The 26,866-nt window shown below is 35.5% G+C and overlaps 1 protein-coding gene across 2 annotated transcripts in view; it reads right to left on the reverse strand.

The window, feature by feature from the left end:
* Positions 1–26,866, reverse strand: part of FBXL7 (F-box and leucine rich repeat protein 7) — a 490,782-nt gene that overhangs the window by 325,843 nt on the left and 138,073 nt on the right. For both annotated transcript variants that reach the window (XM_069101415.1, XM_069101416.1), the window contains one exon: positions 20,856–20,945. In XM_069101415.1, the coding sequence (XP_068957516.1) occupies positions 20,856–20,945 (90 nt within the window). The remainder of the gene's footprint in view (positions 1–20,855; positions 20,946–26,866) is intronic.

Genomic DNA, 26,866 nt, shown 5'->3' on the forward strand with positions numbered 1-26,866 from the left:
TTTTTTCCCCTAATTCCATTGTCAGTATCATACAGCATCTCAATGCAGTTTTAAGTTAACAGGTTTTGGGACACCTTGTATTTGTTCACAGCCTCAAATGAGAACAGTATTTTACCTCTCAGAGTCCTCCTGTTACTGCTTTTGAGGATTCACTGGCAAGGCTTCTAGAATCAACTCGTTCACTTTTCTACCATTACAGGCTCACTTTAGGCTAATCAGGAACCCTCCTGATGTCATGGAAGGCTTCTGGTGCTACACTTGTACTACTACGTAGTTACTTGCCTAACAATTTGTTTTTCCTCACTCAAACAAGAAAAAAAAAACTGAAAGAAATGTAAATAGGTAATCTAGTGTTCTCATCACTGTACCATCAGAACAGTCTGATCTCTTCCTATTATCACTTGTCTCTTCAAGTTTTGCAGCATATTAAAAAACGAAAACCATTCTCCCGCTTCACCTCCCCCCAGTGGCTAGAGAGTCTATAGCAAGGATTCTTAAAATGATGTTGTTGAAATTTTAAAAAATGATAACTATATTTCAATGTAATTGTCTTCTTTTGTAATCTGTTGTATTTTATTTTATGCATTTAAAACATTATTTTGAAAAGGGGTTCATAGGCTTCATTTGATTGCCAAAGTAGTTCATGCCTCACTACGTCCCCCCACAAAAAATTAAGAATGCCTAGTCATTTATCCATAACAATTTCACTTTTTCCTCTGCTTTTATTATAACCTAAGATCTTTCCAATATTCAATTATTCTTAGGTTCATTGATTTCTGCACAGTTAAGCAATTCCTTTTATGTTCAGCACACATCTGTTACTTTTGAATCAAGTACATGTTTCAAAAGTCCTATGTAAATCAGGAATCTCATCCCACCAAGTCCTAATATTGGGTTGAAGGGATAGGAAATGAACCTGTCATTTCACTGGAATAGGGAATTTCCAGTGAGGAAATTCCCTCTACTACTAATGCAACTCTTCTCTGAAACTTAATCTTAGAGAATTGGCTGGAGTACTGAGAGTTTGATCATGCTGCTAAAGTCACAGTCAGTCTGCAGCAGAGACTGAACAGGACCCTAGGTTTTCCAGGCTCCAAAGCATGCTAGCCACTACCTAAGGCTGCCTCTTACACAGTGTTACTTGTGGAGTTGCATTTATCCTATTTGGGAAAAATGTAAAATTCACTGTGATACTGAGACTAAATCTAATTTAGTTCAAATATTTTCCAGTAAGACAATATGAACCCAAACTTACCTTTTGGGTAAAAATCAAACTAATAAATGAAATGCATTCCGATTTTGTTTCTTGTATTCAAGATTCTTTGCATGTGATTATAAAATGCAGTTTTAATTATAACAAAAATAAACTTTGAATCAATTTTTGACAATGGCTTAGACTACACAGGTGTGGGTTATGTAAATATGTAAGCAACAAAGAGTGAGGGATCATAGGCTTGCCTCTCTTAGGGATATCTTAAGTGAAAGAAAATTTGAACAACTGAAACTTTAAATCATATCTGATACAATCAAACTTTAAATAAATATGGTCATAGAAACATGTTTTTCATATAGACTTTTCAGAAGTAACTTTTTTTGGGTACTTTTTGTCTTGCTAATCACAAAAATCATAGAGTTGGAAGAAATCTTAAAGTCATCTATTCCAACTACTATGTGAAGCATGAAATCAGCTTTGTGAAATTCCTGATAACTCAGTATCCAGCTTATATTCAGATAATTCCCATCATTAAGAACTCATTACCCCTTCCATTTTTTTGGAAAGTTCTAGTTGTTAGGATATTTCTTCTAATATAGTTGAAATTTATTTCCACATATTGGACCTAGTTCTGGCCTTTAGAGTGAAGCAGATTAATTTTTAATCTTTGTTTCTGAGGATTGTTATTTCACAAAGTGAAATCTTTTCCCCCCTTAGTCTAACCTTCCTTAGCATCTTTGAATTGCTGCTTGAATTGTTCATTGAAATGTGTCATGAAAGAACTATGATATTCTAGATAAGAGGTTTATCAATTCTGGTATCATGGACCACATTCCTGGATGGGTGAAGCATATAGGCTGCTTCTCAGAATAATGTTTTTAAGTGCATAAAATAAAATAGATAGAATTACAAAGGAAGTTGATTTAAATGTAGTTTTTTTTTAAAAAAAGGTCAATCATACCAGGTTAAAAACGCCTCTTCTAAGTGGGCCAAATCATTGCGCTTCTTTTAATGCAGCCATATAAGCTTTCCTGTCTATCGTTATCACAATATTGTTGAGTTATATTAATGTTTCACTTCATTAAACTCTTCAAGTATTTTTCACAAAACTACTATCTAGTCACACTTCTCCTGACCTCAACTTATACTGCTGAATTTTTTAAACTAAAGACAAGACTTTGTACTTAGGGCTGTTATATTTCATAATATCAGATACAATCTACCATTCCATGTTATGATATCCTTTGAATTCCTATTCTGTCATTCAACATATTAACTAGTCCTCTCAACTTTGTGTAATCTATATATTTGTTAAAAAATGTTATTTATACCCTCATCTAAGTTATTGGCAAAAATGCTGTCAAGAACTGAGCCAAACAAAAATTCTTTCAGAATGAAATCCAGAGACTTCACTTGAAGATGACATAAACTTGTTAAATCTTCCTTTCTTCAGATCTATTGTTTCTTTAACTTGAATGACATGGCTTTGAGCCCTTTCTCCATCTGTAGTGATCTGATTTGGATATGGTGACACTTGTCCATCCATCAACATTCCTTATGTATAGTCAGTGAAGCAGTTGCAAATATACCCAACTGTACTATAGTCTAGACCACATTGTTTTCCATGTAATCCATTAGGATATTCTGAAAGGCTTTGTCAAATACTTTACAGAAAGTGACATATGCAATGTCTATAGCATTTCCCTGATCTACCCAGTCTAGTAACCCTGTCAAGAAAAGGAAATTAAATTAGTCTAGCATGACTTGTTTTTAATGAGCCCATGTTGGCTTGTAATTATCACTGCTTCCCTTTTTAAATGTTCACAAGGCATCTGTTTAATAACTCATTTTAGAAAATTTCCAGGAATCAATGTGAAGATTCCTGGCCTATGGTTTAAAGAATCACAGAATCAGTTTCAGAACTAGAAAGTCCCTCTGAGACAATCTCTTCCAAATTGTACCTCAACAGGAAATCTTTCCAAAATGTACTCCAAAAGCTATCATCTAACCTTTATGTAAAGACCTCCAGTGAGGAGAAATAGGTTAAATCCTGAGGTAGCTCATTCAGCTTTTGCCTTTATTTAAGTTTTAGGAAGGTTCTCTTTATATCAATTGGAAATTTGCCTGTTTGCAACTTCTAGACATTGTTCCTAGGTATAGATTCTGGGGAACAAGCATAATATACCTCATTCTACTAACAGTTCTTCAAATACACAAAGATGCTTATCACTCTTTCTCCCCAAGTCTTTGCCAGATTAAATATCCCCAGTTACTTCTATTAACCATCATGTGACATGATTTAGAGATTCTTTGCCATCCTGCCTACCCTCCTGTAGATATTCCTTAAGCTTGTGAATTCAGTTTAGTTTAATCGAACAGTTAGGAAACTCCTACATTATACAAGACACTATGCTATAGACAAAACAGCAAAAACAAAACAAAATAAAACAATCCAACAACCAAAACCACAAATTCTTTTTCAAAGAACTTACCTTTTTCTAGGGAGAATACAACTTGTCAACAAGTAAAATATACAGAAATTAAGACAAATTTCAAGGTGTTTATGCCTATGGTTGGGGTGGGGATAAAGATCAGGAAAGGCCTCCTACATGAAGTGCAACTGGCACTGTGCTCAGAAGGAAGCCAGGAATTATGAGAGGGGACAATAAGAGTGGAGTACTTTCCAGTACAAATGGAGAACCACTTGTTCAGAGGAACAGAGGATATAAATGCAGTGTCATGTCTGGGGAGTGATTAACAGGCCAGTGTGAATGGAATGTGGAATCTGCAAAATGAAATATGTCTTAAGACTAGAAGTGTAGGTGAGAGCCAGATTGTAGAGAGCTTTAAATACAAGACAAGTTTGTGTTTTAGCCTAGAGGCAATAAGCAGCCATGGCTTGAAGTGGGAAGGGGGATTCCACCTTCAGATTTGTGTTTTAGTAATATAAGTTTTGTAGCTTATGGAGGATGGATAGTAGAAGAGAGAAACTAGAGCAAAATCAAGAAGCTATTGAAATAGTTCAGACAAAAGTTGATGAACTGAACTGGTTAGAGACTATGCAAGTGAAGAAAAAGGAATAGATTCAAGAGACATGGAGATAGGATCAATAAATTTGGCAACTTACAGGAGATGGAGATTAAAAGAAAGGGAAGAGTTGGGGGTGGTTCTAAGGTTGCAAACAGGCACCTAGAAGAATGCTGGTTCCATCAACAGAAATGAGAAAGTTTGGAGGAGAATATATCATGTCTATTTCTGAACTCTTGAAGCTAAGATGCCTATTACATCCAGGTGGAAAAATCTAGTAGATTATTAGTAATGCAAGACTAAAAGTCAGGAGAGAGATTAGAATTGAAAATAGATATTTGGGAGTCATCTCCATAGAGTTTATCATTAAATGTGTTACCACAATTAAACAAGCTACTCTCTTATGTTGTATAGTGATAGCCCAGAAGATCAGGATGACACATCCCTTAACACATCTTAAAAATCACATTAATTGTTGCTTTTATTGCCACAGATATCACAATATTGACTCAAAAGAGTTTGTAATCAATTAAAAAACAAAACCAATCATATTCCTTTGAGACAAATTGTAAAACTATCTCCTGTGTCTTGTGCCTAAGAAATTGATTTCCTCACACTTAATATTAGGCTTGGCATTTGTCCCTATGACTTGTCATCTTAGTATATAGATTCTAGTCTGTCAAGATCTTTTTGGATTCTAACTCCGTCCTCCAATTTTCTAGGTATAACTCATATCATGATGTTATTCAATTCATGTATCTGGTTAAGTGCTTACTATGCTTTAGCACTGTGCTAAGGATACAAAATAAAATGATAAGATGTTCTTATTCCAAAATCCCCTTATGTAGTACTAGGAGAATACATTTTCTTTGACAAGTAAATAAAATATAATTTAAGACAATCAAAGGTACTAACATTTATGGCAGAGGTTCTTAACTGAGAGTCCCTGAAGTTAGTTTTAAAAATATTTTGAAAACTATTTCAAAATAATTGGCTCTCTTTATATCCTATGCCTTTTATGCATCAATAATTTATTCTGAGAAGGGGTTCATATGCTGCATCAGACTGCCAAAGGGGTCCATGAAACAAAACATTTTAAGAATTCTTGACATAACTAAGGAGATCAAGACAGTTTTTGTTAATAGATGCTTCCAGAGAGGAGGCTCAGATGAAGCCAAGGAGCCTATGGAACAGACGTAAGAAGGAAGGGCGTTACAGACATGGGAGATAGCCTAAACATTATCAAGCACAGATGCAGAAGATAGAATACCTAACTTAAGCAAGATAGGCAACTTGGCTGAAATTAGAGTAAATAAAAGGGAACAATGTGCAAAATCTATAAGCATAGCATGTCATTTATGCCTTTAACTAAGTCATAGCTTAAAAATGATAAACAGCACAGAGTCATGCACAGAGTCTTTTAGACCATTATTGAAGACTTTTTTTCATTATGGCATTGAACCATAAATGACTATACTTTGGATCTGTATAGCTATTCAACCTGTACTAAATCCATCCAATTGCAATATAGTCTAGCCAACATATGGCCATCTTGTTGAAAAGAATCATGAGATGCTTTGTCAAATGCTTTGATAAAATCTAGGCAAAATGCGTCTATACCTATATAGCTATATATCTATAACATATATTTTATCTACCCATATATGTATATATGATATATATTTGATGGATTCTTTTGATCTACTAGTCTAATAACTCAATTAAAAGTGGAATTAAGGTTAGTAAGGGATGCCATTTCTACTTTCATAAATTCTCTCACAACTGACTCCGTATTTCCACTCTACACAGCTACTACCCATCTCTCATCTAGATTATTTTAGCAACCTACCTCCTCACTACAGTCCACCCCACAGACCCTTGCTCACCAGTTTAAATATATAAACTATATAAAATATATAAACTAGATAAAATATAAACTACTGTTTAGCTTTTAAAGTCCACAAAAACCTGGCCCTAACCTATCTTTCCAACCTCACTGACTTTACTCATCCTTCTATACTGTGCAATCCAGACAAACTGGCCTTTACTTTTTTCCTCACACACAATACACCATCTTTACCTACAGATCTCTTTCCTGGCAGTCCCCTATGCCTGGAATACCTTCCCTGCCTGTTTTAGAACCCTTCTTTTTTCCTTTAAGATAGAGCTCAAGCACAATATACTTCATGAACCACTGCTTTCACTGAATATTAATGACCTCCCTCCCAAATTACCTTGTAATTAACTACTTTCTAGGAATTCATATTTATGTAATAAATATAATACATATATGTAGGTATATGAATGTGTGTATATGTATGTATGTGTGAATGCATATGTTCTTGCTATCTCCCCCACTATCCACTATCTCTCCCACCCCTGAGTAGAAATTATTTCATTCTTTGGATATATCCACAGTTTCCTCCAAGACAAATCAAGGGACAAATTTTACTTTTCAATCACTTCCTTATGTAGATGATACTATGTCTGAACATGATACACAATACCTGTCTCTCTGGATGATAATAATTGATCTGATTGATTTTATGAAAATCAGTCTAGGTTCAATGTCCGCTATGGAATCATTTTATGGAAGAAAAAAATCATACTTTTTTTTTACCCCCTTAGGAATGCTTTTCCACATTTTCCTAATATCTGTTAATATCTACCATATCTATCATATCATTGACCCCAGGAATAGTAGCCCAGCCAATTTAGACCCTTTTAATGCCAATAAACTGAAACCATCATTTCTCTCCTTTCACTAGAGATAGCCCCAGGCTCCTAATTTTGTTGTTTTGTGCTATGAAACATTGCATCTATTAGTCTAGACCTTCCACATTTTCCAACAGATTAGAAAATTGTTAGGAAAAAAATGGGAACACTTATCCTTTCCCTTAACCTTCAAAAATATTAAGCAGCTCCAGAATTTTAGATTGATAAATGAATCTCATTCACTGATCTAGAATAATAAGCACCAGGGAATCTGGCTATTTATAAAGCTGGTTTTCATGACCAACTAAACAAACTTTGCTTTGGCTTAAATTTTTCAAAAACTGAAATTGCAAAAACAGAAGCATTATCTTCAATTCAGGCTTCTCTTCTTATAAAGATATGCTTAAGATAGTTGTTTTTGCCTTTCTCAAATCCAGAAGGTCACTTAAAGCAAACCAGTGGCATGTTTCCATGACTTCTATGAAAACTGAATCATAACGCTAACCAATTTCTGAAGCTCCTCTTATTCTTGGGGCAACTGGGTAGCACAGTGGATAGAGCACTGGGGCCTGGAATCAGGAAGACAAGTTACAAAACTAGCCTCATTCCACCATTGCTGGATATGTGAGCCTAAATAAGTCATTTAAGTTTTGCTTGCCTCAGTTTTCTGATCTGTGAAATGGAGATAATAACAATACCGACCTCTCAGGATTATTGTGAGGATCAAATAAGAAAATAATTTCAGAGTACTTAGAACAGTGCCTGGCACATAGTATGTGCTATAAAATGTTAGCTATTTTTATTATATTTCTTCTATATTATTGTTACTGTTGTTATCAACACCACATCGCTTTTAAGATCCAAGTCCTTTGTGTAGCAACTACAATTTATGGAGTGACCCATTTCCCCTTTAAGGTCATGAATAAAAGGGTATAAAAGAATCATCACTTCACAGTACTACTGTATTCGATGAGTACATACACGTGATCTTCTGTTCAGTAATAATGTGATGTGAAGAAAAAAAAAGGAAATCCTTCCTCTGTCCCCTCAGTGTCATATCTGACAAGTCCGGACAGAGTACTAAATTCCTATTTAGAAACATTTCTTGGTAAAGAAATCTAGAATCATAGACTCTGCTACCTGAAAGGGGTATCAGAAAACATAAAGCTCAACCTCCCCCCATTCCCTCCAACTCCTTCATTTTAGCAATTTATCATAGCAAACCCATATGAGTGAAATAACTTGTCTAAGGTCACACACCCATTTTGTGGGAAAAAGCAAAAAACAAAAAACAAAACCCCAAACTAGGATTAGAAGGAGGACTTCTTGATCTTTATTTTAGTGCTTGTCTGTTAAACCATTACTTCCTCTTTGCTAACCCTATTGATTGCACCAGAATTAAAACAATTATCCCCATATCAAGTTGATCACAAAGCAATGAAAGTCCTATTCAGTGATCCAACATAATGCCTTGCACGTAATAAGCACTTAATGTTTGTTGAATTGAACTGAATATCAACTTTATCTCAGTTGGAAAGATTCTACTCTACATCCTGTTATTGCAACAAATGATTAACTCTTGATAGATTGCAAGTTTCCTTCACAGAATGAATAGCATTGTTGAAGAAATCCAGATTTTTTCCCACCTAAAAACCTTATTCATTTGTCTTCACTGATCAAATTTATAGTGAAATTGCTGAGAATTTCATTTTACTGTGCAGAGATGAGGATGATAAATAAAACATGAAAGTCCCTGGAAAACAGCTTGGGCCAAGACTATGTTTATAAAACAGAGTAAATTCTTTAGTATATTTGCCAACAAAAACTGTCAATGGGATTAATTTAGTAACCTGATGATCAAATAATTGATCAGAAAATATTGATTGAGCTCCCTCCTCTTTCCCCTCAGTAGAATGCAAGCTCCAGGACAGAATGTCATTTAGCACAGAGCCTTGCAAATAGTAGGTACTTAAGACATATTTATTGAAATCCCCTTTCAAATATCCAGAATACTGTAATGGAATTTTTGCAACTCAAGTTGCTCAGACTTGAAACTATATCCAATCGGCTGTCAGTCTGTATTTTCTACCCTGAAAATCTTTATTGAATTTGTCCCTTCCTTTCCATTTTCTGATCAACTCTTAACCTAAGTATTAAAACAATCTAATTGATCACATTTACTCTGGTCCTTTCTCCTTTATCCAATGCCCCCTTCACAGAGCTGACAAAATGATCTTCTTGACCACAGTTTTGATGATGTCAACATTCACCAAAAAACCTTCAGTGGTTTTCCCTTCACATAGTGACCAAACTTTTGTTGTTGATGTTCAATCATTTCAGTTGTGTCCAACTCTTTGTGAGCTGATTTTGGAATTTTCTTGGCAAAGACACTGGAGTGGTTTGTCATTTCCTTCTCTAGTTCATTTTACAGATGAAGAAACTGAGGCAAACAGGGTTAAGTGACTTGGCCAGGGTCACACAGCTAGTAAAGTGTCTGGGGCCAAATTTGAACTCAGGAAGATGAGTCTTCCTGACTCCGGTCTGGTATTCCTTATCCTAGCAGTCCTTAGCCTCAGCAATCTGATTTTAACCTCCTTTTTGGCCTTAGTTTGTATCAGTCACTTTTATGTACTCTATGCTCCAGGCAAGAAGAACTACTCACTCTGGTTTGATCTTGTCCTGAAATCTCTGACATCTATGAATATATGAATATATCCCCCATGTCTGGAGCAGACACCTCCTCTATCTCTGGCTTCCTGAAATCCTTCTCTTTCTACCAGATTCAGCTTTTGGTCTCCATACAGACTGTAGGATCCATTCCAATCCCCAGACAGAAATGGTCCCTTACACTTTGAATCTCCCATGTTAATTTCAGACCTCTCGTGCATTTATCATACTAGATTTGAGTTATAGCTCTGATTATGGGAGAAGTTACCCTTCTCCCAATATATTGTAAATACTTTGAGGATAGGACTATGACATATTTTTGTTTTAGTATCCCTAGTGAATGGAGCTGTCCAGCATGCTGGTAAGTGAAAGATATGGTTCATGCATCACATGAGAGGGGTGGCTAGGTGGTGCAGTGGACATAGCACCAGGCCTGGAGTCAGGAAGACCTGAGATCAAATCCAACCTCAGACACTTACTAGCCATGTGACTCTGGACAAATCACTTAACCTTGCTTGCCTCAGTTTCCTCATCTGTAAAATGAGCTAAAGAAGGAAATGACAAACCATTTCAATATATTTGCCAAGAAAACCCCAAATGGGGTCACAATGAGTCAGACACGACTGAAAAATGACTGAAAAACAAAAACAACAATACCATATGATATTTGTTTATTTATATTCACTGTGATATGTTTGTTCATTGACAATTCCTGAATGTGTCAGTAAGAACCTTCTGGGGCTTTATAGCTATTTAAAACATATTTTCTAAACAGGTCCTAAATGTAAAATATTACAGTTTATTTGTTATGACGTTACCTAGCATCAACAAGTATTCCAGGTGGATTTCCTGTGTTTCTAGAGTGTGTGGGGTACAAAGGTTGTAAGAGAAAAATCAAAGAGTTTTGCCTTTATCATTTAACTAATCATCATAACATTCTTGGGAAACTGGGACTTCCTGGGGAAGCTAGTCCATCCTCAGGAAAAAGCAAACAGATGCATTAACCTGATTTCTAAGGTCAGCCTTTGCCTATGACTACTACACTTATAATGATGACATTATTTGTTCCATGACCTTGCATCCCCTCTTTATATTCTTTATCTACTTGACATATAATAAAACTAATAGAACTGTCCTATAAAATTTTATTAATGCCTCATCTTAAAACCTTTTCTTCAAAAATCAGGTACAAAGGGGATGGTGATTTATGACAATGGCTTTACCTTCATTTTGATGTAAATTCATGTAAATCTAAATGATACAAATTCTTTCTTTACCTTGGGTCTACCAATGTACATATACAAAGAAAAAAAGGCATTAAGTATTTCAAATGGAAACATTATCTCTGAGTTTTTGAAGCATCTTTTCAATCTGCTTATGCCGTTCAAATTAATCTTTCTAAACACACAGGATAAGAATTGAGATCCAAAAAATCCTGAGAGGCTAGAATGAGAGATAAAACTAAACTGATGAGATTTGATAAGGAAAAATGAAAAGTCTTTTGCTTTAAGTGAAAAAAAAAATCCCAAATTCAGAATAGAAGAAGCATGGGTAGACAATAGTTTAATGAAATACATATGAGAATTTCAGATGACTCTTAACTCAATAGAAATGAATTCAACTAAAAAAGTCTAACATTGATTAAGTGGCTACTATAATGCTAGATACAAGGAATTATACATGATGCTGCTTAATAGTGTAGCATGGCAACCAAAAATGGTAAGAAGAGCCCACTTTGCCTAAAGTTAGGTATAGCGCCAAAATAGAACTTTAGGATGAGATTAAGTGATAATCTTGTTCTCTGTTTTCACTGGACACATGTTGAGGACTGCTGAGATCTGTAGGCCTTTACATATTTTTCAGGACCTACTGCTACTGGCCCCAACACCCATCTTTTGATATGTGCCCTTCCTATATGTGTTGTATTTCCATACTAGAATATAAGATCAGTGAGAGCAGGAGACAGCTCACTTTTTCAACTGTTTGCTTATCATAATATTTGGAACAAAATAAGTACTCAATAATTCTTCATTCATTTCATTAATTCTATATTACCATCATTGTACACTTTGGTACTTAATTATATTTTTGTCTTGCCTTTTTATTTAGCTTTGTCATATATACAGAGGGGTTTGTCTTATGTAAGATAAGTTTCACAAGGGTAAGAACCATACCTTATATTCTTTTAGACCCACACCATCATTGCACAGTATTTTATTATAACACAGTCCAATAAATGATTTTTTAATTTAATTGTTCATTCATTCATTCAAAAAATGTTTGTTCAGCACATTCTGTTGGTAGGTTGAAATGCTTCTCATGGCTGAAAATTGATACAATTTAGAATCATGTTTAATTGCTTGCAAACGCTCATGCCTAAAATAAATTATTTGTTTAAAGCAGTTAGTTATTTTATGGTCTCTACTTGTGATATTGTGTGTGATATTGGGTAAGAGGCAGTAATAAACACAGTCAAGATTAGAACACAAATTTCTTTCACAAATTTGGATGTATTACTAGAATACTCTTTCTTTACCATTAGTAATTCTTATTTTTAAAACAATCATTGCCTGAAGGTGTCTTGAACATCATAATGTCCTTATTAGAAGCTTCACATTTGCCCTTCCATAGCCCTATATAGGAGAGTGACTCTGGGAGAAAATATACTGGAGTCTAAGGTAATATTTGATATTTTATTTCATACTCCAGGTTTTCAGTCCAGTATTTGAACTTCTGGCAAACGAGTCAATTATGATAATTTATAAACAACTCCATCAACAATTCAATTCAGTCAAAATTTATTTAAACACCTACATAAGTGTACAGCAGGGTACTTGGTGCTAGAAGGTACAGAGAAACCTGTTAGAGAAGACAATGTGTTTTATTTATGATCCATATCAACAATACCTTATTTTAATATATTTAATGATGCCTTAAATATCCTGTAAGAGTTATCATAATTCACAACTGAATTTTAACTGTTTGAGGTTCCTAAATGATTAATTTAAGCTTTATAATAACCCTGTTGGGTAGATATACAGGTTTTATTATCATTCCCATTTTACAGAGAAGGAAATTGGTGCTAATTAATTAAGTGGTTAAGGGAGATACCGGTCATGACAAAGCTTGAAAACCTCAAGGATGTGATTTGAACTCAGATTTTCCTGACTTCAAATGCATTACTTTTATCCATTATACCACACATACTTTTTGTAACTTACAAATGGAACATAAGATGGACTGTGAAGGACTCTGGTTCAAGAAAAATTGACCAACTAGCTTAATTGCCAAACATTCAAGACCACGAATAGCCAAAAAAACATAGATTACTTCTATTAAAAAAAAAACACAAAAAGGTATTTCTTTTTTTTAATTTATTTTAAGTTTTCAACATTCATCTCCACAAGATTTTGAGCTACAAATTTTCTCCCTATCTTTCCCCTACCCCCACCCCAAGACAGCAAGCCTACTGAATACCCTTTCTCCCAATCTGCTCTCTCTTATGTACTTCCCCACACCCCCTCCAATTTCTAGTAGGGTAAGATGGATTTCTATCCCCAGTGCCTGTACATCTTATTTCCCAGTTGCATGTAAAAAACAATTTTTTTTAACATTTGTTTTAAAAACTTTGATTACTAGATTCTTTCCTTTCTTCCCTCCTCACCATTCCCCACTGGGAAGATAAGCAATTCAATATAGGTTGTACATATGTAGTTACACAAAACGTTTCCAAAGCAGTTATACTGTGAAAGACCAACTATATTTCCCTCCATCCTATCCCACCCCCCCACTTTTTCTATTTTCTACTTTGACCCTGTCCCTTTTCAAAAGTGTTTGCTTCTAACAACCCTATCTGCCCTCCCTTCTATCATCCCCCCCCTCATCCCCTTCCCCCCCACTCTCCTGTAGGGCAAGATACCCTATTTAGTTTGTATGTTATTCCCTCCTTAAGCAAAATTCAGTGAGAGTAAGGTTGATCTATTCCCTTTCACCTTCCTGCTCTTCCCCTCCATAGTAACAGTTTTCTCTTGCCTCTTTTATATATGACTATTAACCCTATTCTATCTCTCTTTTTCTCCTTTTCTCATTATATTCCTCTCTCACCTCTTAATTTTATTTTTTAGATATCATTCCTTCTTATTCAACTGATCCTGCGCCCTTTGTCTATGTATACATGTACACACATACACACACACTCACATATGTATTTACACACATACACCCTCCTATACATACATATACATTCATATACATATTCATATATATTCACAAAAAGGTATTTCTAATGTTATCTGACATGGGGAAGCTTTTCTCCATTTAAATCTCCATAGTTATAGTCCCCTCCATAGCTGTCCAGGGACCTAAGAAGACAGTTTATAAATGTTAACCAATAGATTTATTGAGTCTCATTTCCTTCCTTTATTTCTTACCTTTTTTCTTCTTCTTGTTTATCCATCTTCTTTCACCATCTGCCCTTGTTTATCCATCTTCTCTCACCATATTTGTGTATTCTTCACTTGTCTTCACCTTTTTGAAGGAATAGTTTCAGATCTCCAGAACTTTAAGGTCATTATTTTCTACAAGCCCAAATCCTTAAAAGAAATATTACTATGTCCTTTATATTCAAAATGATTTTTTTGGCATGATTAAAGCAGAAGCACAAGGATGGAAAGTTTAAGGGGTTTTTGGTCAATATAGGGTTGTTGTGAGGATCAAATAAAATCATATGTGCAGACACTGGCAAATCCTTAAAGTGCTATATGAATGCCACCTGTTCTTATTACTATGTCAATGGACAAATTGTTTCATATAGATAAAAATAGAATCAGAATTATTTTTTTCAGTAAGTTCCTCATTTCTTAAAGCTTCCTAGAGTTAGAAAAAATTTGCCATTTTATGAGTGCCTTTTTAAAAGTAAAATTTAAGTGATCAAATCCAAAATGCAATATTAAAATACACAGCTGGGCATTGGATCTGTGGGGGAGATCCCCTAGTCGTAGAATCTGTTCTATACCACCATGGGATGGACCTGTAACGTAGACCTAAGAGTTCACTGAAATAACGTTTGTTTACCATTGAGTATAAAGAATGTACTAGGTTTTGAGAGAGCAGGGCAGACACAATTTTGCCCACTAGCTTTGCCATCTAATAGGAACACCTAAAAAAGAATCATTAAAGTCAGATGCCCAAACATTTACAAAATCATTCAAATGAGAACCAATTGCATTCTGGCCTGCAAAAGATGCAACTATAAGTACTGTATAAGTACTTTTGCTTCTTGGGCCCAAATTTTTCTTTTTAGGGGGTTTATTAAAATGGCCTTTTTAATAACACAATTTGATATTCATTGGGACACTTACAAAGAAGAAGTAGTAAAGAACTATTTCAAAATCCACTACCAGCTTCAGATTATTGGCCCATTTCCAAGTAATTTAAAAATACCTATAAATGCAGAGATGAGATAGTTCCCCTTTCTCATTCACAAAGGAGTCTAGTGGCCATTGATAATCTGGGCTTTCTTTTACCTATGCAAGAAGTATTGGAGAGGTGCTGTCCTCCATTTGGGCAGCTTAGACTACTCAGGTTATGGTTTTTTCTGATGTCATGATCCTCTTCTTGAATGAAGGACAAACCACACACACACACACACACATACAACCATAACTACAACCACAACAAACACAAGAAGTATACTACCTCTATCAAGCATTTTAAAAACTGAGATTTATAAACAAGATCATGTTCAGAAGAAAATGATAAAACACAGATTTTAAAGTTCTTTAAAATTTGACAAGTTCTTAACTGAGCTCAGTTCAGTTATTAAACCGTTCAATTAGTAATTATTAAATCACAATTTTTAGTTACTCATATTCATTTATCTATGTCTATAGTTAAATCTTTACAATACCACTAGGGGGCATAATCAAGATTTTATCTTGCACAGATTGACAGGAAGCTGTTTGTTTTCCATCATCCAGTCGAGGTTATTCTTTGAACTAAATGTTTCTCTTTTTTTATGAGGCGTTGTGAGGAGTACTGGCCTATCAAAGAAAAATCCTACCTTGCATCTCACATCATCCTTACACCCCACAGATCTGGGACTAAACCACTTGCTGTGTTCCTAAAATTCCTCTTCCTGACCTAATGTAAATTGACTGGGCTTGAAAGCACCAAGATATACTCAGTTCTATGCATATTTCCTCTATGCCTTGGGCAAGGATATGGCTTTCAGTGTTATAGGTCAAAGATTATAATTCCTAGTGGGAGGGGGAGGAAGAGGAAGAGAAAGAGAGGGAAGGGAGTGGGATTGGGGAAGAGAGCACAAGGGATGAAGTAAAAGTTCAGAAAAAAAGAGGAAAGAAGAATAGGAACAAAACAACTAGAGAGAATTAAGGTATGCCCTTCAATGATGAAATAGAGATTATTGTATAGGAGTAATAGAAAGCCTCTGGGTCTTATACACTTAAACTACCTGCGCCCTTGCAAAGTAGGGGAATCATGAACTGTAACTGTCACAAGTATGTAATGAAGTTTAGAGAGTTTCTAATTAATCATTGTTGGATTCTAGCTAATGACCCAAAACCAGTTCTTGGAGTATTGGCTTAGTCTTGATGCTAAACTCAAGAAATTCCTCTTATACAAAAATCAGGAGAAAACATGACCATCATGTCTAAACCAGGAGAGAACACATATGTATTGTAGCGCAATAGTGGCCCTTCATGCAATAAGAGAATAGTTTCATCTTGGCTTGAGTAGTTGGCAACCATGTCCAAAGACTAAATCCAATGGTGTGGACACAAGACACCCACAGAGAAGCAGTGTTGGTGAAGTGAATAAATGCCATGCCTTGCACATTAGATCCAAGTGCTAGAAATAGATAGCTTAAATCTGATCTGAGGTTGGAAACTATTCACACAAACAGAAGGCAAAAGGAAGCATGGAAACACCTTTTAGTTCCATGCTTCCAATGTATCTCCAAATGGGAAATGGGAGAACTTATAACATAAAGAATCTGTATACAAGAAGACTTCTTATCACAGAAGTCCTAACTATTGTCATGCAAATACTTTCATGATGTAGAAGATATTTAACTTCTTTGAGCCTTATTTGTAAAACTAGGAAGCTGACAAAAATGACTTTTAGGGTCCTTTCTAGCTCTAAATCCTAGGATTCCATGAGCCTATAAATGAGAAAGGAGTGACATGTAGAGCCTTCCATCTTGCCATGCTGGCTCCTTCCCTAAGCCTCCTAACTATGGTTGTCCTCTTAATGTGGAAGCGTATTTTTCAAAGGAGCTGTTATCACTCTCACTTGGATCTTTGCTAACAAAATTAAGCAAGTATTGAACTTATTGATACTGTCCTAACCCCTACTTCTCTTGCTCAAAAGTTCCCTATTCTGTTGATGATACAATAATCCTCTCAGGCCCCTGGGACTGAAACACAAGAATTAGTCTTGACTCTCCCTTAAACCCCAGATACAATCAGTTACCAAGTCCCGTCAACTCAAAATCTTTCACATCTCCTCTATTTGTCTCCTTTTCTCTGCTATAATCATTACCCTACTTCAAGTTCTCTTCACTTCTCACTTGGACTGTTCTAATAACCTTAAATCTCATGACCTTCATTTTCTACCTTCTCCAATATATCCACTATGGGATATGTTTTGCATAGCTACACATGTACAACCTATATTGAATTGCTTATCTTCCCAGTAAGGGTGGGTGATGAGGAAGGAAGGGAAAGAATCTAGAATTCAAAGTTTTTAAATTGAATGTTTAAAAAATATATTATTATTATTATTTCATGCAACTGGGAAATAAGATAGACAGGCACTGGGGGATGGAAATCCATCTTGCCCTACTGGAAAATCAGAGGGGGTATGGGGGAGGAAATAGGAGAGAGCAGATTTGGGGAGGGGGTATACAGTGGGATCATTGTTTTGTGGCGGTGGGTAGGGGAAAGATGGGGAGAAAATTTGTAACTCAAAATCTTGTGGAAATGAATGATATAAACTAAAAATAAACTTTAAATTAAAAAAAAAAGAAATGTTAGTTATCACTATCCAGCTGTAATTGAAGATGAAAGTCCTTTCTAGATGGAATATAACAGATTGAGTCCAATGATAGTAACATATGACTTAATGTGCCTTTATGTAGACCTTCTGAAAGACATAATTAAGCTTTCTATTAACGGATCCTATTATGTAACAGCAAGTATCTATAGCCAGGTTTCCCAGCAAGGGAGAATAGTCATACACCTAGCTAAAATTCCTGTGTGAGAAAGGTGGAGATTTGAAACTCCAATGGCGGATCCTAACACATGGTCACATGCTCTGCTGTCTATGCAGTGTGCATTAGCACCAGCCACTGGTGTTCTATTCCATGAGACAGCCCCATTTCTGGGACCAATTAAGTGACAAATAATCCCAGAATAAATGTTAATATGGCAAAGACTCAAATTAAAATTAGCAACACCTTCTTTGGAATTCTCAGTGATTTTTCTTTATTGCAAGTACATAAAATACGCTTATAAATGGTAGTCTTATTAAATGAAATTCACTGGAGCATAAAACACTTTTCTTTTGAATTTTCAGACAAGGAAGGAAATGGATACTGTCTTCAACAATGATGGGGTACTGCTACTTAAAAGCTGGAAACAAATTCCACACTAATTTACCACAGTTGTGAAAAACTCTGCTTCAAATGAACTTCAGATTTTGCTAATTTTTCTACTGGTTCTATCCTCAGAATGACAGAAAATACATAGTGACAAAATTTATAAAACATTGGTTGAGCCAAAGTCATAAGGAGCTTCTTAGGGGAGTAACAAAATAAATGAAACTTTCAGGGCCCAAGACACAAATGCAAACATTTGGAATCTTAGGGAGTCCCACAGGCCCCTAAAGATTCAGCCTAGAGGTTTGTGTCTTTTATTTTGGATAAGGGAAAAAAATAAAAGGAATAGATGAAAGTCATGACTTGAAAACACAGACACTAAATTCACAATTTCTTAGCTTTACATTTTCACTTTCATTCCAAACCAGACAAATAAATTGCAATGACAGAAAAAAAAAGAGATAAGACTATCTATGGGTTTGCTGATGATGCAAATAATGGAGTTTGTGTTTGGAGACAGTCTTAAGCAAGTTCTAAGAACCAATGAATGAAATTTCCATACCCCCTAATATAATTTTGTAAGTGTATGCATACATCATACATATCTGGTCCTCTTTGAGAATGAAAGACCAACAACAATATCTACACTTAAATATGGAGAGAGGAAAAAAGAGAGAAGAAAGGAGAGAGGGAGAGAAAGGAGAGAGAAGAGGAAAGGGAGGAAGGTGAGAGGGAGAGGCAGAAGGAAGAGAAAGAGTTAAGTCTACTCAATTCCTATTTCAATACTCCATCATGAAAGGATGGTTCTCTGAGTCCATTACCAGTAGTACACAAGCTCTAGCAAGCCCTATCAATGTAGACTTTTAGTTTAGGGCCAGAAATGAATTGTATGTTTTTTCATTCAGAAACCAGAAATGATAAATTCCTTACCACCTTGTGAGAATTACTTTCAGTTCCAGAAACTCATGAAGACTATTGACTAAGGCATACCGTGTTTCTGATCTGCATAAGTGGAGGGAAACAGTGGATCCCTCAGCAGCTAGATGGTGGAGTGCTGGACTTGAAGTTAGGAAAACCCAAGTTCAAATACTATCTCTGACCCTTAACAGCTATGTAACACTGAACAAGGAACTTGACCTCTCAGTCTCAGTTTATTCACCTGTAAAATACAGCATAATAAGAGCACCTATCTCCTCTATTACAGATTGAATGAGATGTCATGCCCTGTACTTTGCAAACCCCAAAGTACTATTGAGGAGCTTGCTATTATCATACAGCCCTTAAAAAGTTTTAGAAAACATTTTCCAGACAATTTTCCTTTTTAATCACTAAAACCACCAGAAAAGGTTGGTATGGTAGGATAATTGCCCTAATATACAAATGCAGAAACAGACTCTCAAGGAGTTTCAGACTTTCCTAGGATCACAGAGTATGCCAGTGCCAGAGGACAGGGTTGATTCCAGGTCTTTCCTTATTCCAAGTCCAATACTCTTTCCATTACACTCCATTCCCTCCCATATCTGAAGCATTTCAGGTCAAACATCTTTAGCTAATACATTAGTTCTAAATAAAATAAAGCCTCACCAAATAAAGTCCGAGACAAGTAGCAATAGAAGACCAGAGTATTTCCCAAGTTTTGGTCAACAGACAGCAAGAGTTTGAAACTTAAAGAGAAATAAATAATAGACCTCAATAAGTCACTGTACTTCCAAGAAAAAGGCATCTCTATTTCACGAATAAATCAGATTTAAATGCATGAATTTGTATTTAACTATAAAGGTTTCTAATGCCTTGGACTGACAATTTTTTCTATTTTAAAATGATTAAGTATTGTACAAATAAATACTTATCTGGAAAGAAAGACTTTTTTGGAAAGGGAGTTTTTGAATTTTGTTTTAAATTGAGAATGAACAAGTCAGATTCCACAGATGGATCTACTTTGCCCTAAATAACTACTGTCATAACAATTAGACCCCCACTCACCAACCAAATGAACAACTAGCCAAGAGTTTCTCAAAAGCAAGGAAGAGGCTGAATTCCAGGACCCAAGGTTAAACAAAGCCAATTTCTTCATCAAGAATATGGATGAGAAAAGTCCCAGGCCCAACAACATGGAACGTTTCCCTCACTCTCTAACACAGCATTCAAACACTCCTCCTTCCCTACCACCTTTGATCAGGTGAATTACAGAACTCTGACCTTGGTACAGTGTCACAAGTCCACAATCCAGGTGCACAATTCTTGGCATGATGGATCAAGCACAAACCAGGGATTTTACTTTTTAGTTTCTGTCATAGAAAAATGTGATACATAATTCAATGTGATCTTCTTATAAATCAGCCCATTATATTTTCATGAAACTCCAACATTAGCCTTGGAAATGAGAGATTTAAATCCCATCAAATCAACTTTTACACACAGCAACAGCAGTCCAAAAAAGAAAGAAAAAGAAAGAAAAAACAGTCACTTGGAAGACCTTTAGCTTTTTCCTTTTAAAAGAATCTCATGAGCTCCCACTCAGTAGAACAGGCCCAAACCCCACACATTTTATCTTCCTTCCAAAAATAGCCAACACTGTGAAAAGAGGGCCAAAGATAATGAAGACCAGATGCCTACCTTCACTGGTAGCTGCATTCTTTTGAGCTTTGGTCGGCGTGTGATCTGTACTTGAACTCACGTCGGATGAGATGCTTGAGCTGCCTTTGCCTAGGAGAAATAAAACAAGCAGAAGTCGTTGAATTTCTTATGTCCAGAACTCCAGACATATGCTGACCAGTGGACCACACGATCTCTTTAGTCTTACATAAAGGGATATTATAAAACAAAGATTTACTTGTATTATAAACAATAGATGCCTTAATAGATAGTCCTGATCCTGTAGAATCTAAATGGTTTGAGGACAGGCATGGTTTCCTTTTTGGATTTGTATCCCCAGCATATAGCTCAGTAATTTGTCCCCACAGCAGGCACTTAATACATGCTTGTGGAATGAACAATATTATCACTTTTCTTTAATGTATGTGCTTTTTCCTGGAGGGACATAATATGACTTGTGTTATATCCAAAATAAGCCATATTGCTTCTACTGTAAATTCACATTGAATTATTCACATAATTCAATTAATTATTTGAAAATATATCAAATGCATGTTTTATGCATAGCACTGTGCTAGGTGGTGTGGGATGGAGAAGGAGCTTTTGCAAATGTTTTATGAGATATAATCCCTGCACTCATTGGTCTCATGGTCTGATAGAAACATTTATTAAGTTCTTACTGGATGTCAAAAAAATTATTTTTAGCTGATGAAGATGATACCAAATTTAGACAAAACATTATCCCTGACAGGACAGTATGTAAAATGCTTTCTAAGAAAGGAAGCATTTCCTAGAAACTGGAACAATCTTTAGAGATCATCTAGTATCACCTCTTATTTTGTAATTGAGGAATCTGATCTCTAGAGAAGTAACCTGAATTTTCCAGGATCATAGAGAGAAGAAACAATGTGTTTTAGTGGGGGAAAAAAGCACTGGACTTTGGAGGCAACAGCCCCGAGTCCTAGTCTAAGCTCTGCTACCTACTACTCATGCCACCATAGGTGATCTCTCCCCTGATCCTCAGTTGCCATATTTGTCAAGTGAAGGGGTGGATGAGCTCTAAGGTTCCTTTGAACACTAAGTTACTGATTCTAATGAATGGCAAAAACCTAGGTCTTCTGAAAAAAAGCCCTTGCACCATGACACCACACTGACTTCCAAGTGAGTTATGCTACCCAAGACTCCACCTGAAAAAGGAAATCCATCAGCAAAAGTTCCTATTTGTGTATCTACAGTAAGAATGTTTTATTTCTTGATTTTTCAACTATAAAAGGTAGCAAAATAAAACAAATACAATGGTATAGCTTTAATATCTTAATAAAATAGGAGCAAAATGGGAAGGGATCTTTCATGCAGAGTTATAAGCAGGTCAAATGAACTATCATTTATATACTACTGTGGCTATTTACCTGCCTCTAGAAAAAAAAATCTTATTTCTCACCATGAATAAAACCAGCAACAACAAAAAATCTATCCTTGACCTCTGCCTCATCCAGCTACCATATCATTGCTCTTCTCTACAATACCAGCATTGTCAAAGTTTTCTGGAAAGTTGATTACACAAAATAGCTCTAGTTCTTCACCATCCACCATCTTCTTAATACTTTGCCATTTGACTTCTAGCCTGTTCCTCATATTCTATTGCAATTGCTTTAAAAATCAATTATACGGGTGGCTAGGCGGTGCAGTGAATACAGCACTGACCCCAGAGTCAGGAGGGCCTGAGTTCAAATTCGGCCTCAGACATTTAACACTTACTAGCTGTGTGACCTTGGGCAAGTAACTTAACCCCAACTGTTCTGCCATCCTCCTCCAAAAAGCAAAAACAAAAAAACCCAAAACAAAGAACAAACCCCAACATTGTCTCATTTTGATTCCCTCTTCCATTGTATAATTGAGTTCTTCCCATTCACGTTCTTGGTTAGGATTATTCAGTTTATGTCCATCATTTCCTATCATAATGTTTCCTCGTTTTGATGTGTCCTACTCTACCTCCTCTTTTTTAAAAGAAAAAAAGGGAACAAAAAGAAAAGGGGAATGAAATCAGTACTAGTTATTTACAGTTAGAATGGTCTGATTACAACTTCTTCCCTCTCCCTCTTCTCCTAGCGCAAAGAGAAATTATAATCAGTATTTATAATCATAACTTCAAGCATTAGAAATTATTAGATTTTTTTCCTTATGATTATTCTATCTCTAACTCTACCTTTTTTTGTCAGTCCTTTTCCTTTTTCTCCCTGCTTCAGTCCAGTTTCATGTTTACTTTATGTGTATTTCTACATTATACTCTTTTTTTCCCCTTCAAATTTCTTTTCAAGTTGCATATAAGAATAATGTCCATGTGATCCTATTCTCTCTCTCCCTTCCCTTCCTTTTCTCTATTCCTTTGTTAAGGAATGCCCCCCCCACCTCCCAGACCCTTTTCCTTGCTAACTAACCACTGGAAAATCCCTAGAGAATTAAATTTAGCTTTTGAGAACGTAATATTTTTAGATGCAGGCTTTTTTGATATATTGTATTACTTTACTTTTTCTTTCTTATGTTTGTTTTAGAATATATAAAGAAAATGGTACTGAAGTTTTAATACCATACATTTTAATTACTTCACGAATAAAATTTCTTACATTTTATCATGCTGATACAAATACTAAGGTGGCTCCCAGAAGCCATATTTTTAAATGGCCTTCTATGTCAGATTGTACTCTTACTGAAACAATTGCTCAGCAGAAAATTACAGTCAGAGAATGTACATCATATTAAGAAGCAATCCAAGAGGGTTAGTTTTAAAAACACACCGTTCAAAGGAGTTATCATAATTCCTTTTCATATGGTGGGAGTAATTGAAAAGTCAAGCCAGTAGTTATATCACGTAAACAGCTAAGTAAAATAGCTGCTTTTTCTTTTCCCCTTTACTCACTGCTTAAAATGAATTGCTTGTTTCCAAAACCAAACCGTTTTTCTTTCTGCCCTCTCCTTACCAACTCTCTTTTTTTCTCCTTTGAACGGAAGGACAAATATCCTTGTAATGGCCCTATATGAAACACAACTTCCAGGTTTCGTGTTGCTGCAGCTATCACATGTAGCTACACAGTCATGTGACTAAAACTTTCTCTTTGTCAGGGGATAAATGTGTAGGAGATGATGAAAATAATTCTAAGCTTTGCAGTCCAAATAATATACAGAAAATAAAGGGGTAGTGGAGAAAAAGGAGGAGAAGAAACAGATAAGGAAATAAAAAAGAAATGTACTGAATGCCATAAATGAGAAAGAGATACAAACATTGTTCAATAAAGTCCTATCTTGACTTGTTATGGCTACATGGGTTTTAAACAGGTTATGCCTATAGAGAATGAGGTCTGATAGGTTCTACAAGTTTTCAGGGGTTTCTAGAGTGCAATGAGCTGAATGTATATATTTTATTTGGGGATCAGAGGATCAACTTGGCTAAGTTTGCAGAGCTCATTGGATGGTCTTCTGAAGAGAGCCGAATTTTTCAAAGAAACTCACCAGGACCATCCCCTAAGCACAGAAGAGTTAGGATATTTGTAGTGGGAAGGACCACACTTATAAAAAATCAGGTCAAATACTGAACTACTGACAATGCAAATAAAAAAAAAGGAAAGATGTATCTGCTAACAAATTGGGAGGAAATAAGAAAGCATTATATGAAGGGAGAAGAAAAATGGACAGTAAAAATATTTGTGTCATTATTTAAGCTTTACATTAACATACAATATCTCACTCGATACAGTTCAGCCATTTTTATTCTGTCATATCCAACTCTTTGTTACCCCATTTGGGGTTTTCTTGGCAAAGTTGTTTGCCATTTCCTTCTCCATTTCCAGCTGAAGATACTGAGACAAACAGGGTTAAGTGACTTACCCAGAATCACATAAGCTAGTAGGTGTCTGAGACCAGATTTGACCTCAGGAAGGTAAGTCTTTCTGACTCCAGGCCACAAACTCTACCTACTTTGCCACCTACATGCCCAATTTCATGGTAAAATGGCAAAGGTAAAGACCTTAAGCAAGTCACTTAGTACTGTTTGTCTTAGTCCCTTATCTATAAAATAAGCTGACAGAGGAAATGGCAAATCACTCTAGTATCTTTGCCAAGAAATCTCCAAATGGGGTCATAAAGAGTCAGACAGGGCTGAAATAATTGAACAAAATATATTAGAGGACAATTTTTTTCATTTTGTCTTGCAATTAAGGAAGGAAAAAAAACCCCGGAGATTAAAACTTAAGATTTCTATGTGTTTTTTTTTTTTAAGTTTGTATTCTTTATTATAGGAAATATATATTCTGGGTGGAGTGAGGGAGATATATTGGGAAATGTAGGTGATGTAAAAAACCAAACAAATATAAGATAGGAAATAGTCTGCGATTTAATTGATACAGGGAATTCCTGGGTGAGGAAATTCCCTCTTCCATAGCTGGTCAGCATCTTCTCTGGATCTCAGAATCTTAGGGAATTGCTAACAGCTTCAAAATATATTGAGGAGAGTTGCCAGGGGTCACACAGTCAATGTGTGTCTTGAGCCAGGACTTTTCCCAGGTCTTCCTAGCTTTCAGACTTGTTCTCTATCAATTATGCCAGGTTGTCCCTAGCCAACCAAAAGACATCAATAGTTTTAAAAATCACAGCAATGTATGAGAGCCCATATTCTAATATACAATGACCTAAGAAGGAAAGACAAGCTACTACCAGATTATTTAAAAAAGAATCAGTCTGTACACATACCTTCATGCCCATAACTGCCCCATCCCCTGTCTACCACCTGCCATATGCCACCACATCTACCTTTCCCCACTTTGAGCCTGGTGGCTCCTTTTCATGATTTCTTTGCTTTTAAAGTCTGCTTTTCATATTAATTTGACCATATTTCATGCACATAGAAATATATAAGGGAGTAGAACTCACGCAACATAATTTTTTCCTGGGACTTTTAGTCCTCCTAGTCAATCTCCTTTCCCACTGCAGTTAAAATATTTTTTTTGTCAGAGAAAAGGGAGCAAAATAGAAAATACATGTTATATATTAAGTGATATATAATGTATGCATGCATATGTTATGTCATACATATATAAATGACATTTAGTAATTTAAAAGTCTAGCTATTTTAGTGGAAGAAGGAAATATATATATACACCTATGTACATAAATATGTACATAACTAGATATAATTAAATGAATGTATACATATGTATATACACAGTTATGTGTGTATGTAATTATAGAGGATCATTGTCACCAGGTGATGAATATTTTTCAGCACAACACCTTAAACTATTTAGCATAGCAGACTTAAACAATTCCACCATGGAGTAGATCGTTATCTGCATAGGTAGACAGAATATGCATGAAATCATGGATCCTTTACATACTGAAATGTACACCTGGTCTCTAATGTATTCTCCTGGCACTGAGAGGTGACCTTAAGTCCCCTGTTCCAGTAGAGCACTCAAACTTGAAGGGGCTTTGATTAAGGGCATGGAGACCAACTGTTATTCAAGGACAAGTTGTTAGTTTGGAGACGCTCATTAAGAGAAATATAGACACATGATGGGGGTGGGGCATGGGGCACGATTAATTCATAACATTATCTACTAAGTAATAGAGGCTATGCATCACAGAAGGAATCACCAGTGAGACTGCAGTTCTTCCAATGTATTGTATGTGTGTAAATATATTTATATGTACATGTATATACAAATCCACATGCACATATATATAGGTTCAGTAAATAACTAAAATAGATAACACCTATTTAGATATTTATATTCTTAATCTAATGATGACTTTATTTGTAAGCTTCTGCCTTCATCAGAGACTACTAGTATATTATTATTTACATCGTTATTTTTGTTGACAATAAGAGCAACGATTCACACCTACATAGTTTTACAATTTATAAAGCAATTTCTTCAAAACAGTTCTATAAACTATGCATTATAAGTGTTTTTATTTCTATTTTACAAAGAAAGTCAGAGAGCTTAAAGTAAATAAAAAATAATTTATTTTAAGTGACT

The sequence above is a fragment of the Petaurus breviceps genome, unplaced genomic scaffold (assembly GCF_028583685.1).
Source record: "Petaurus breviceps papuanus isolate PSGF00001 unplaced genomic scaffold, PetGlider_PUasm1.0 47, whole genome shotgun sequence".
Taxonomy (NCBI): Eukaryota; Metazoa; Chordata; class Mammalia; order Diprotodontia; family Petauridae; genus Petaurus; species Petaurus breviceps.